Source organism: Rhincodon typus, chromosome 1 (assembly GCF_021869965.1).
Source record: "Rhincodon typus isolate 14 chromosome 1, sRhiTyp1.1, whole genome shotgun sequence".
NCBI lineage: Eukaryota > Metazoa > Chordata > Chondrichthyes > Orectolobiformes > Rhincodontidae > Rhincodon > Rhincodon typus.
In genome coordinates, this window is record NC_063332.1 from 1222062 (window position 1) to 1236755 (window position 14694).

A 14694-nucleotide genomic window follows, 5' to 3' on the forward strand; every position below is an offset into this window, starting at 1 on the left:
TGACTAGTTTCACTGACCTGATTTGGCGCAGTCCTTATGATCTCTGGGTGTCAGATCTGTGCACGACCCTGCAGATCCTAAACATGGCCTGCTCCCAATTGCCTTTCCTGGCAACACATATAAAGTCAACTGTTCCAATACATTGAACATGCTTACTTAAATAAGGAGACCAACACTGTACGCAGTATTCAGGGAGAGGTCTGATCAATGTCTTATGTGATTGAGGCATAACATCCTCATTTTTATATTCAATTACTCTCATTGTAAAGTGTGGTATGGTGTACCCTTAGCTCTTTTTATTAGGTGCTATATCTGCAACAAACCTATTTTAGAACAACTAAATCTCTCTGTTCCTCAGAAATCTGTACTTGTTCTCTGGTTAATAGTCTGCTTTTTATTCTTCTTGCCAAAGTGTACAATTCATATTTTCCCACATTAAATTTCATCTGCTAGATTACTGCCACTCACTGAATGTGTCTAGATCCAACGAGAACTTCCTGATGACTTCTTCACAGTGTACTTCCCCATCTATTTGATGTTCTCTATGAATTTAGCTAAAATGCCTTCTCCCCCTCACCAACATCATGTTATATATTGTAAAAGGCTGAGTCCCCAGCATAGACTCCAGGCAGAATTTTACTCATCCCTTGCTGCCAATCAGACCTGATTATACTAACTCTCTGGTTTCTGTTAGCCAGACAGTCTTCTATCCATGCAGATATATTATCTCCTACACTGTGAGCTTTCATATCCCACAGTTGCCTTTGATATGGCACATCCTGATTTTCTATTTCCAACCATCAATGTCTGATGTTTTTTGCTTCTGCATTTGAAACAGTGAAAGTGCTGCTACCTTGTGGAAGTGATTTCTCAGTGACTGGTATTCCCTCTCTATCTGTGTTTTACCCTCAGGAGTGTACTGACCCCTGCTGTGAGCCCTCGACGTGTAAACTCAAACCCAGGGCACAGTGCCCATCCACTGGTGCCTGTTGCAAAGACTGCCAAGTAAGATCTCACTGCACCATGGCCATTGGTTCTGCAAGAGGGGTCTGGGAGATGGGACATGGAGTTATAGTGGAAATGATCTTGTCAGGTTAATACAGTGGCAGGTAACCAATCAGAATTGTTATGACTGTCTTTGACATCAAGGCAGCATTCAACCAAGTATGACATGGAATCAGGGGGAAATCTTTCTGCTGTTTGGAGTCATACTTAACACAGTAAGATGGTTATGGTTGTTGGAAGTCAGTCATCTCTCGCCAGGACATCTCTGCAGGAGTTCCTTAGGGTACTGTCCTTGGCCCAACCATCTGCAGCTGCTTCAGCAATGACCTTCCCTCCATCATAAGGTCAGAAGTGGGGATGTTCGCTGAAGATTGTACAATGTTCAGCACTATTCGTTCCTCCTCAGTCACTGAAGCAGTCTGTGTTCAAATGCAACAAGATCTGGACAATATCCAGGCTTGGGCTGACAAGCGGCAAGTAACATTTGTGCCACATAAATGCCCAGGCTACGACCATCACCAATAAAAGACAATCTAGCTACCAACCCTTGACATTCAATGGTGTTACCATCACTGAATTCCCCACTGTCAACACCCCAGAAGTTATCATTGACCAGAAACTCAACTGGACTCACCACATAAACACAGTGGCTACAAGAGCAGATCAGAGGCTAGGAATACTGTGGTGAGTCACTCACCCCCTGATCCCCACAAGTACGCACAGTTAAAATGTCAGCACATTTCATTGCAGGCTTTGTTCTGTAGTTCCTTCCAGCAGGGACAATGTGCCGAGTGCCAATGGGAAAATGTGACCTGCCGGAGTTCTGTACAGGAAATTTCTCTGATTGCCCTGAAAATGTGTATCTGAAAGATGGGCACACGTGCAGCAATGGGACTCTATACTGCAGCAATGGTATCTGCCAGTCTGCGGATAAACAGTGCCAGGAGATCTGGGGTCCCGGTGAGTACACAGCACCAGAGCCTGCCTTATTCTTACAGCACCACTTGACAGCAAGCAGAGAGAGATAAACCACAGAACATAGAACATTACAGTGCAGTACAGGCCCTTCGGCCCTTGATGTTGCGCTGACCTGTGAAACCAATCTGAAGCCCATCTAACTACACTATTCCATTATCATCCATATGTTTATCCAATGACCATTTAAATACCCTTAAAGTTGGCGAGTCTATTACTGTTGCAGGCAGGGCATTCCACGCCCTTACTACTCTCTGAGTAAAGAACCTACCTCTGACATCTGTCCTGTATCTATCACCCCTCAATTTAAAGCTATGTCCCCTCGTGCTAGCCATCACCATCCGAGGAAAAAGGCTCTCACTGTCCACCCTATCTAATCCTCTGATCATCTTGTATGTTTCTATTAAGTCACCTCTTAGCCTTCTTCTCTCTAACGAAAACAGCCTCAAGTCCCTCAGCCTTTCCTCATAAGACCTTCCCTCCATACCAGGCAACATCCTGTTAAATCTCCTCTGCACCCTTTCCAATGCTTCCACATCCTTCCTATAATGCGGCGACCAGAACTGTACGCAATACTCCAAGTGCGGCTGCACCAGAGTTTTGTACAGCTGCAACATGACCTCATGGCTCCGAAACTCAATCCCTCTACCAATAAAACCTAACACACCATACGCCTTCTTAACAACCCTATCAACCTGGGTGGCAACTTTCAGTGATCTATGCACATGGACACTGAGCTCTCTCTGCTCATCCACACTACCAAGAATTTTATCATTAGCCCAGTACTCTGTATTCCTGTTACTCCTTCCAAAGTGAATCACCTCACACTTTTCCGCATTAAACTCCATTTGCCACCTCTCAGCCCAGCTCTGCAGCTTATCTATGTCCCTCTGTAACTTGCAACATCCTTCCGCACTATCCACAACTCCACCGACTTTAGTGTCATCCGCAAAAATACTAACCCATCCTTCTACGCCCTCATCCAGGTCATTTATAAAAATGACAAACAGCAGTGGCCCCAAAACAGATCCTTGAGGTACACCACTAGTAACTGAACTCCAGGATGAACATTTCCCATCAACCACCACCTTCTGTCTTCTTACAGTGGATTGTTAAAGTGTTAATTTACAGCGTGTAAATTTGATGCAAGTGAAAAGTGGGTCCTGAGGGGGAAGGAAATGTTTGTGTTCACTCCTCATCAGACGGAGCAGAATCTGGAGAGAGAAAGAAAATAGGACCATGAAAGATGACAACCTGAAATGTTAACTCGGCTCCTCGCTGCGCACTGACATTGCCAGACCTGCTGAGTTTCCCCAGCTTTCTCTGTATTTGTTTCAGATTGCCAGCATCCACAGTAATTTTTGTGGGCTTACTGCAGTTTATATTTGTAACTTCCAGCAGCTGGTGAGTATTTATTTGAAGTTGTTATTTAACATTGTCAAGAGTATAGTAGTAAGAGCAGGAGGGGTAGTGGTGTATTCGAAATGTCACTGGGCGAGGAACGGGTGAGATGATGGGTGCAGTTCCAGCAACACTCAAGAAGCTTGACTCAAAGCAGCTGCTTGATTGGCACTACATCCACAAGCATCCACTCCCTCTACCACCGACACACAGTAGCAGCTGTGTGTTGTATCTTGGGATAGTTTGTCCTTATTTGTCTGATGTCAATCAGCAACTGGAGGAGAATCGTAGGAGGAAAAAGAACAGGAGAGAAAGAGAAAGATGACACTGTGTGGAGCCGGAGGATTACAGGAGGCCAGGCAGCATCAGAGGAGCAGGAAAGCTGACGTTTCGGGTCGGGACCCTTCTTCAGAAATGCGGGAGGGGGAAGGGAGCTCTGAAATAAACAGAGAGGAGGGGTGGGGCTGGGGAAGATAGGTGGGATGGTGATAGGTGAGTGCAGGTAGGCAGTGGTGGGGATTGGTCAGTGAGGTAGGAGGAGCGGATAGGTGGGAGAGAAGATGGACAGGTTGTGTCAGGTCAAGGAGGAGGGGATGAGAGGGAGGTTTGGTCATGGGATGAGGCTGGGGGTGGGGACGTTTTGAAACCGGTAAAATCCACATTTAGGCCATTGGGCTGTAGGCTCCCAAGGCGGAATATGAGGTGCTGCTCCTCCAGTTTCCAGGTGGCGTCATTGTGACAGTAGAGTAGGCCCAGGATGGACATGCCGTCCAGGGAGTGGGAGGGGGAGTTGAAGTGGTTCGTGACTGGAACGTGTTGACATTTGTCACGAACAGAGCGCGGGTGCTCTACAAAGCGGTCTCCGAGCCTCCGCTAGGTCTCACCGATGTAGAGGAGGCCATATCGGGAGCAGGGATGCAGTAAACCACATTAGCGGATGTGCAGGTGAACATCTGTCTGATGTGGTTTAATAATTATCAATTATCTATTGTCATTCTAATCCAGTCCTGTCAGTGTCCTGCCTTTTCCCCATATGCCTGCACACATTATTATCCGAAAAACTGTCCAGTGCCCCTTTGAATGCCATTCAAGTCTTTTATGAACTTTTTTCTTCCTTGTGTCACCTTTTGCTTTCTTTGCAGATCACTTTAAATCTATGTACTCTCATTCTTGTTTCTCTTACAAGCAGAATCAGCTTTGCCCTCCCGACAGTGTCCAGCTTGCACATGGTTTTGAAAGCCTCAATCAGATATCCTATCTGTCTTCTCTCCTGGGAGAACACACCCAACATCTTCAATCTATTCTGACATTCTTAGGGAATTACCCTGACAAATGAACCAGTGAATGATTGTCACTTATTTTGTGAATTGAAACAGGTATTCTTTCTGTTTGCAAAGCACAAGGCCCAGTATTAATTTACATAGCTTCTAGTACTTACATGTGTGCTACACTTTGAACCAAACTAGCATTCCTAAATTTGTTCTCAGTGTAATTTATTGCATGTTCTGGATTAGCCAGCAACTATATTCCAATTTCAGATTCACATCTGATGTTGGACATTGTGTTGCAAGTTTTACAAGTGTGGGTTGGTTGAGTATGGTAGGTACTTTCCTTGCTGTGAACTGCCAAAGGAAGTTTTTATTTTGTATGATTTGTCCAGGACTGGTTCTCTTGACCCAGCATGGCAGTCTTCTTCGGCTGAGGCTTCTAGCCCAGTATTCTAGTGGCTCGGCATTGCGGTCTCATCCTGGAATGGCAGTCTCATCCTGGCTGCGTCTTCCACGTATTCCATTGCCCTTTAATTGGCATTTCCTGAACCCAGGAGCCATTAACTAACTGTGATAAATGTTGTCTTAATTTTACTTTTTTTATTACTATGTATGACTTCTGTCATTAGTATAGGTGTGTGGTGAGGCAAGTTATAAAACTTTTCTCTATATTTTTCATGTAAAAGTACATGACAATGAATTTCTATTCTATTCTTTCTAAAAGATGCACTGCAGAAATTCACCAAAGATCTTTAGACAGCACCTTCCAAACCCATGACCGCTTCCATCTAGAAGGACAAGGGCAGCAGGTGCATGGGAATACCACCACATTCAAGTTCCCCTCCAAGTGACTCACCGTCCTGATTTGGAAATATGTCGCCGTTCTTCACTGTTGCTGGGTCAAAGTCCTGGAATTCCCTCCCTAAGGGCATTGTGGGTCAACCCACAGCAGGTGGACTGCAGCAGTTCAAGAAGGCAGCTCACCACCACCTTCTCAAGTGGCAACTAGGGATGGACTGTAAATGAAGATTCAGTAGTTAGGGGATCAGGCAGACATTTGTAAGGTTGCAGATATGATTCTAGGATGGTGTGTTGTCTCCTTGGTGCTAGCTTCCAGGATGTCACAGAGTGGCTTCTGTGCAGGGCCACACTAGTGCTCTGACTGGAGGATGGAGTTAAACTTCAAAAGGACATGCTGATGGAACAAGAAAACATGTTTAAGACAGAAAGACAAAATACCCTTCCTGGATCATCTTGTTTGTGTTTCTGTGTGTGTGTGAGAGAGAGAGGTAGATAGATTCTGATTAATAAGGGGATCAAGGGTTACAGGAAGAAAACAGGAGAATGGGCTTGAGAAACATATCAGCCATGATCAAATGACAGGGCAGACTTGATGGGCTGTATGGCCTAATTTTGCTCCTGTCTCTTACTATCCCATGGTTATTTGCATCTGATTAAGTTAGCATTCACTTTAAAATTCTCATTTTATTTCATATCTGCCCAAAATCTCTCAACTTTCCTCTCTCTGTAATCTCCTCCACACACATTCGTCTGAAATTTTTTCTTTGCTTTCTTTATTCATTAATGGGATGAGCGTGTTGTTGGCTAGGCAGCATTTATTTCCCATCCCTAATTGCCCAGAGGGCAGTTCAGAGTCAACCACATTGCTGTGGGTCTGGAGTCACATGTAGGCCAGACCAGGTAAGGATGGCAGTTTCCTTCCCTAAAGGACATTAAGCAGATGGGTTTTTCCAACATTCGACAATGGATTCATGTTCATCATTAGATTCTTAATTCCAGATATTTTATTGAATTCAAATTCTGGCATCTGCTGTGGCAGGATTCAAACCTGAGCCTCAGGTCTCTGGATTAACAGTCCAGTGATAATACGACTAGGCTATTGCCTCCCCAGCATCAGGCATGAAAACAGAAGTTGCTGGAAAAGCTCAGCAGGTCTGGTAGCCCTGTGAAGAAAAATCAGAGTTAACGCTTCGGGTCCAGTGACCCTTCCTCAGAACTGGGTTCCCCAATATCCTTGTTTGTTTAAATCTTGGGCATCCGGTTTAAATTGCATCAGCAACACCTTGGCTAATTGTCAAACTTATGCAAAGTGAATAAATCACAGATTGAGATCTGATTCCAGAGTTATTCTGCACACAAGCTGCTCTGGTACCTCCAGGTGTTTTTCTGGAGAAGTTGTGGCTAGCTAAATTCCCTTTACTGGAGACACTGGGCTGGATTTTAGTAAATCCTCTGTAGGATCTCTCCATGAGTGGTAAAGTGGATGTGTTTTCAGTGCATATATTGCTGAGAGAAATTGTAAGGAAAGACAGAGGGAATAATGGGCTCTTGCTTCACATCAGGTCAAATATTCTCTCTCACTCTCGCTGTCTCGCTCTCTCTCCCTCCCTGAGTGCAGAATTGCAATCATCTTATTCAACACAGACACTTGGTCATGTGTGTGTTCTCTGTCTCATGAGCTCTCCAGTCTGTGTGACTCCATCCAAACTCCCTGCTTCTTGCTGTTGCACCCAGTGGCTTTTCCTAAGCAAAGTGTCTCATTTAAAAAGTTTTCCTCAGCAAAGTGTCTCATTTAAAAAGTTCAAGCTCGACTTGTATGGGTCCACATTATCTTTTTTGGAAGTCACTTTTGTATCAGAAACTATTCTCTCTCCATCTCTAACTCTGAGTCTCTGTAACTCCTCTTCTCCCAGATTCCACTCCCTGCTCACTGAGGTTGGGCTGGGGAGATGACTTTGTGACAGGGAACAGTTTAGAGCAGTTTCTGGTTTATGGAATCTCTGTAATTCTCTCCTTTCTCTCTGATAGGTGCAAGATCTGCTGAAGATGCATGTTACTCATTTACAAATAAAGCAGGAAGCCCCTTTGGAAACTGTGGCAAGAATGAGAATAATGATTACATCAAGTGTCAAAACAAGTATGTTTGGCTGAAAAATTTGGCTTTTTTAGAATTGCTGGGAATTTTATATCAAACATAATGTTGACAATATATATGTTTCATATTGTTTCAAAATTCTAATTTAAGCAATCATGCAACTGGTGAGACCAGAATCAGGACATTGTGTGCAGTTCTGGTCACTATGTTACAGGAAGGACGTAATTGCTCTGGGGAAACTGCAGAGAAGTTTTGATGAATGAATTAATACTTTATTTATTGTCACACATATCTTGAAGATACAGAGAAAAATGTCTTGTTGCCACAATCCGGTGCCATTTACTACACTGTTTCCAGGGCTGGAGAATTGTAGCTGTTTGGAGAGATTAGAGAGGTTGGTGTTGTATTCCTTGGAGCAGAGAAGGCTAACGGGTGATAAGATTGAGGTATACAAAAATTGTGAGGGGCAGAGATAGAGTAGACAGGAAGAACTTGTATCCCTTGGCAGAGAGTTCAAAATCTAAGAGTGACAGGAAAAAAGACCCTGAACTACCTGTTGCCTACCACTTTAACGCACCATCCTGTTCCCTGGCCAACATCTTTGTCTCTGGTTTGCTGCAGTGTTCTAGCAAAGCTCAACGCAAGCTGAAAGAACCTCATTTTCCACTTGGGGACCCTGCAGCCCTCTGGACCCAATATTGAGTTCAATAATTTTAGAGCCTAAACTCTCCCATGTCCCAGCCCCCTAACCCACACAGCAGGCCTTGTTATCACATAGCCTGCCATTACACACCACCTATTATTAGTTACGAATAGTCCCCTTTAGCGACTATTCACCCTTCCAGCCTGATCGTTATCAACTCTTTGTCTGTCCAACTGCTCTTCTCTCTCTTGAGGCTCTATCCTATGGTTTACTCCCTACCCCATCCCCCTTCCATTTTTTTCTGCATTTAACTGATGTTTTCCCAGCCACCATCAGTTCTGAGGAAGGGTCACCGGACCCGAAATGTTAACTGTGATATTTTCTTCACAGATGCTGCCAGACCTGCTGAGCTTTTCCAGCAACTTAGTTTTTGAACAAAAACTAGGGGTCATAGATTCCAGTGAAGTGCCAGAAAGATTAGTGGGGATGTGAGGAAAAACTCGTTAATGCAGAGGATGCTCATACAGCCATACAGCACGGAAATAGGCCCTTTCGTCCAACCAGCCCATGCCAACTGTGTTCTCAAACTAGACTAGTCCCACCTGCCTGAGTTTGGCCTGTAGGTGTCTGGAATTTGCTGCCTGAGTTGGTGGTGTAGGCAGAGATCCTAAACGCTTTATAGATGTACCTGGATATGCACATTAGGTCTCTAAGGTTCTTGGGATCCAGAGTTTAAATACCAGGTGGAAAAACACAACAGCACTTCATTGGAGGCTGCATTGATGATGTTACCCACCAGGGTAATGAAACGTCTACGAACTAATGAACCAGCTTGGCGAGCGAACCAACCACTGCATGCACATCAGGTACTGTAAGCTGCAGGGCCATATGCAGAAAGATGGGATTAGAAAGGGCATCTGGGTGTCTTTGGGTCGGCATGGACAAGATGAGTCAAATGGCCCCTTCAGTGCTGTATCACATCTACAGTTCTATGGTTTTGAACAGGTTCTCCAATGCATGTCTGAGAAATCTGATCACCTATCCCAGAACCGGAAGCAACATGTTCTTCCCAAATTCACATTGATAATAACCTGGACAGTGATTGTCCACCTGCAGTTTACAGATATCACATTGGTATGGGAGTGAGAGAGAATGTGCCAGTGTCATACAGCATGGAAACAGGCCCTTCAGCCCAACTCATCCATGCCGACCAGGTTTCCTAAGTTGAACTAGGTCCCATTTTGCCAGCATTTGGCACATATCCTTCTAAACCCATCCTATTCATGTTCTTGTCCAAATATCTTTTAAATGTCATAATTGTATCCTCCACCACTTCCTAGGCACGCCATTCCATACGCGCACCACGCTCTGAATGAAAAAGTTGCCCTTTAGGTCCCTTCTAAATCTTTCCCCTCTCTCCTTAAACCTTTGCCATCTAGTTTTGGACTCCCCTAGCCTGGGGAAAAGACCTTGGCTATACACCCTATCCATGCCCATCATGATTTAATAAACCTCTATAAGGTCACCCATCAGCCTCCAACGCTCCAGGGGGAAAAAGCCCCAGTCTATCCAGCCTCTCCTTATAACACAAACCCTCCAACATCCTTCGAAATCTTTTCTGAGCCTTTTCAAGTTTCACAACATCCTTCCTACAGCAGGGAGAACAGCCAATTGCACATAGTATTCCAATAATAGCCTAACTGATGTCCTCTACAGCTGCAACGTGACCTCCCAACACCTATTTCAGTTGCTGGAAAAGCTCAGCAGCATCTGTGAAGGAGAAAACAGAGTTAACATTTCGGGTCCAGTGACCCTTCCTCAGAACTGATGGTGGTTGGGAAAACGTCAGTTTATAAGCAGAAAATAGGGAGGTGGGTAGGGTAGGGAGTAAACAATAGGATATAGCCCAAAGAGAGAGAAAGACAGTTGGACAGATAAAGGAGTTGCTAACGATCAGGTTGGGAGGGTGAATAGTTGTTAATGGGGACTGTTAGTGACTAACAACAGGGATGTGTAATGGCAGGCTATGTGGTAACAAGGCCTGGTGTATGGGGTGGGGGGGCTGGGACATGGGAGAGTTTAGGCCCTAAAATTATTGAACTCAATATTGAGTCCGGAGGGCTGTAGAGTCCCGAAGTGGCAAATGAGGTGTTGTTCCTCCAGCTTGTGTTGGCCTTCACTGGAACACTGCAGCAAGCCAGAGACAGAGATGTTGGCCAGGGAGCAGGGTGGTGCGTTGAAGTGGCAGGCAACAGGTAGGTCAGGGTCTTTTTTGCAAGCAGAACGTAGATGTTCTGCGAAGCGGTCGCCAAGTCTACGCTTTGTTTCCCCAATGTAGAGGAGACCGCATTGTGAGCAGCGAATGCAGTAGACTAGATTCTGGGAAGTGCAGAGGAAGTGTTGCTTCACCTGGAAGGTATGTTTGATCATCAGATGCCATTTCCGCCACCTCGAGCAAGATGCCACCACCAGGTACATATTCCTCTCCCCTGCCTTGTCCGCCTTCCGCAGGGACCGTTCCCTCTGGGACACCCTGGTCCACACTTCCTTCACCCCCAACACCTCCCCACAGCCCTACGGCACCTTCCCCTGTAACCGGTGAAGGTGCAACACCTCCTCCCTCCCCAGTATCCAAGGGCTCAAGCATACCTTCCAGGTGAAGCAACATTTCACCTGCACTTCCCAGAATCTAGTCTACTGCATTTGCTGCTCACAACGTGGTCTCCTCTACATTGGGGAAACGATCCTACTCCCTCCCCTACCTTACTAGTTTAGGTCTTCCCGGGTAGCTCTAGCAAATCTCCCTGCCCATTCAGGCATAACCTGTGCTTCTTATACAGGTCACTTCTGCTCCAGAAGAGATTCCAATGATCCAAAAATGTGTATCCTGCACCAGCTCCTCAGCCATGCATTCATCTGTTCTATCCTCCTATTCCTACCCTCCCTAGCACGTGGCACTGAGAGTACCTCAGAGTACAAAGGGAGCTTGATCAGATGGGCCAATGAACCAAGGAATGGCAGATAGAGCTTAGTCTAGATAAATGTGAGGTGCTGCGTTTTGGAAAAGCAAATCAGGCAGGACTTATGCACTCAATGGTAAGAGGGCGGGAATGGGATACTGAGATTGCATGATCAGCTATGATTGTATTGAATAGTGGTGCAGGCTTGAAGGGCCAAATGGCCTATTCCTGCACCTATTTTCTATGTTTCTATGTCTTGGGGAGTGTTGGTGAACAAAGAGACCTCAGAGTGCAGTCGCAGGTAGACAGCATAGTGAAGAAGGCGTTTGGCGTTCTTGCCTTTATTGATCAGTGCATTGAGTATAGGAGTTGGGAGGTCATTTTACAGCTGTACAAGACATTGGTTCAGCCACTTTTGAAATACCACATCCATTTCTATTTTCCCTGGAGTGTTAGATGTTGTGAAACTTGAAACAATTTGTGGAGTCATAGAGATACACAGTACAGAAACAGATCCTTCGGTCCAACTCGTCCATGCCAAGCAGATATCCTAAATAAATCTAGCCCAATTTGCCAGCATTTGGCCCATATCCCTGTAATCCCTTCCTGTTCATACACCCATCCAGATGATTCTGGCAGGGCATTCCATACATGCACCACCCTCTGTTGAATAAAGGTTGCTCCTTAGGCCCCTTTTAAATCTTTTTACCTCTTACCTTGAACCTATGTCCTCTAGCTTTGGACTCCCCCACCCCAGGGAAAAGAGCTTGTCTATTTATCCGATCCATGCCCCTCATGATTTTATAAACTTCTATAAGGTCACCCCTCAGCCTCCAACACTCCAGGGGAAATAGTCCCAGCCTGTTCAGCCTCTCCCTGTAGCTCAAACCCTCCAACCCTGGCGACATCCTTGTAAATCTTTTCTGAACCCTTTCAAGTTTCACAACATCCTTGCTATAGCAGGGAGACCAGAATTTAATGCAGTATTCCAAAAATAGCCTAATCAATGTCCTGTACAGGCACAACATGACCTCCCAATTCCTATACTCAGTGCAAGGACCAATAAAGGCAAGCATACCATCCTGTCTACCTGCGACTCCACTTTCAAGGAACAGTGAACCTGCACTCCAAGGCCTCTTTATTTAGCTGCACTCCCCAGGACCTTACCATTAGTGTGTAAGTCCTGCCCTGATTTGCCATTCCAAATGAAGCACCTCACATTTATCGAAATTAAACTCCATCTACAACTCCTCGGCCCATTGGCCCATCTGATCAAGATCCCATTGTACTCTCAGGTAATCTTCTTCACTGTCCACTACACCTCCAATTTTCTGAAAAGATTTGCAAGATAATCCAGATATTTATACCCTCGAGGACCTACTTTTTAAATTCCTTCCTAATTTCCTGTATTCTCTACTCAGAACCGCATCCTTTTCTCTTCCTATGTTATTGGTTCCAATGTGTAAAACGATCTCCTGTTGGTCCTTCTCCCCTTTGAGAATATTCTGCACCCTCTCCAAGATATCCTTGACCCTGGCAATAGGAAGACAACGCAACATTCTGATACCTCATTGCTGGCCAAAGAAACATCTGTCTGTGCCTCTGCCTAGAGAGTCCCTTGTCACAATCGATCACTTGGAACCTGGCATATCCCTTGTTACAATCAAGCCAGTCTCAGTACCAGAAACTTGACTGCCAGTGCTACATTCCCCTGAGAGGCCTTCACTCCCTACATTTTCCAAAACAGCATACTTGTTTGAGATGGGGGTAGCCACAGAAAACTCCTGCACTCCCTGCCTACCCCTCCTGTCTTTCCTAGAGGTAACCCATTCAGCTGACTGTATCTGCGGTTTTTCTACCTTCCTGAAACTGCCATCCATCAAGATAGTACTCCTGCAAGATGGCAGCAGAGTTGGACGCTTCTGTAAGAACTCCTGTGCTCGCCTGTTCTTTTTCCTTCTTTTTCCTTTTTTCCCTGTTTTTTTCCTTCTTCTCTCCCCTCAGCACCGGAGCCAGCAGCAAGTCCAGAGCAGTGAGCCCTCGTGCCTTGGAACGCCATGAGCAGCGAGTCCTGCAGCAGCCTGTGGGCTGCAAGCCCCAGAGCAGCGCAGGGAAGTGCCCCGCAGCAAGACGTGGGGAAGCAGTCACGGATCATTGCGCAGGTAGCGAGTATGAACATGCAGCCCGAGACGGCGACGGAGGGGCCGAGATACGAATCCCGGTACAACGTGACTTACCTGGTTGCTGCTGAGTGCCGGTGAGGAGCGGACTGGAGGCTGGAGCGATACGGGACAATTGCTGGACTTGGGCCTGGCGCCACATGCTGAGCTGCTGTTATTGGACTGTAATTTAAATCCTTTTCACTATGTTGCAACTACCTCTATAAGTAATACTTATGCTTTCCTTTAATCCTCTTTGTGTAAGACCACTTTAATCTGTAAGATTTGTGCCTAGGTACTTATACCTAAGATGGCGCCATTAAAAGGCAGCCATTGTAAAAACTTTTCACTGCACTTCTGTACTTCTGTATTGCAGTACAAGTGACATTAAAGGATATTTTATCCATCGCAGCCCCTGACTCCTGTAAATTCCTCATTGTCACTAACTACCACTCCAACCTATTCATGCAATCCGGTAGGATTCGTAACCAGATTTGTGTTTAGATGAGCACAGCCTCATTGTGTCAATTGCTCAGCCTCAAAGCTCTGATTTACTGTGTTGTCTGAGAAAGCCTGAGATTGCTCACATTGTAAGCTGATGTCACAAGATGGTTCAAGCCTCAGCCGTTCCGTGTCGATTAGACGCAGGGCTGTGCGTGGAACAGGAGCTGTTTCCAGCTGGTACCACTGCTGCTGTTGTTTCACTGTCATCCTTTGGGAAACGTAGAATCGCTGATTGACCTCAATTTAACAGCCAGAAGAAGGGGGACAGTTACAGATACAAAGTGAATTCACAGATATTCAGACTGGCCAAGCTGGTCATAATACTGACTACGTCAACTAGTGTGTATGAAGCTGAAAGTTGTTTATCTCTCTCCTACAGAGATGTAAAGTGTGGGAAGATTCAGTGTAAGGGTGGAAATTCCTCTCCAGTCCGTGGAGGGAATGTACACTATTCCACCACCGAATTTGTGATTAACGGTGTGCAAATGAAATGCAGGGGGACATTTTCGAATTTACCTGATTCCATTTCTCCAGACCTCATTCGACAAGGCACAAAGTGTGGAGACAAGAAGGTGAGTCATTCATAGTCTCTAGAAAGTAATACTAAATAAAAATTTGAGGCAGAGGCATGTCAAAAGTTAGCTTTGTTTCTCTCTCCACAGATGTTGCCAGACCTGCTGGGTTTCTCCAGCATACTCTGTGTTTGCTTTGAAGTTGTGTTAACTTCCTCTCCTTCACATTACTCCCAAATTCCCTTTATATTCTCCCTATCTTTGCCGTTTCTCATTTCCTGAAGCCCACACAGATAACATTAACTGCATGGCCCTCATCTATCATCACCACTACCTTCATTCAACAATTTCAACATCTTCATCAAACTGCT

The 14694-nt window shown here is 45.4% G+C and overlaps 1 protein-coding gene across 1 annotated transcript; it reads left to right on the forward strand.

Moving 5' to 3' along the window:
* Window positions 1-911: 911 nt before the first annotated feature.
* Window positions 912-14398, forward strand: LOC109913871 (disintegrin and metalloproteinase domain-containing protein 12-like). The gene is made up of 4 exons (XM_048599615.1): window positions 912-1005; window positions 1770-1965; window positions 7479-7587; window positions 14191-14398. Exons 2-4 carry the CDS (start codon window positions 1788-1790, stop codon window positions 14396-14398), a joined length of 495 nt encoding a protein of 164 aa, XP_048455572.1. The 5' UTR covers window positions 912-1005; window positions 1770-1787.
* The last annotated feature ends 296 nt before the right edge of the window (window positions 14399-14694 follow it).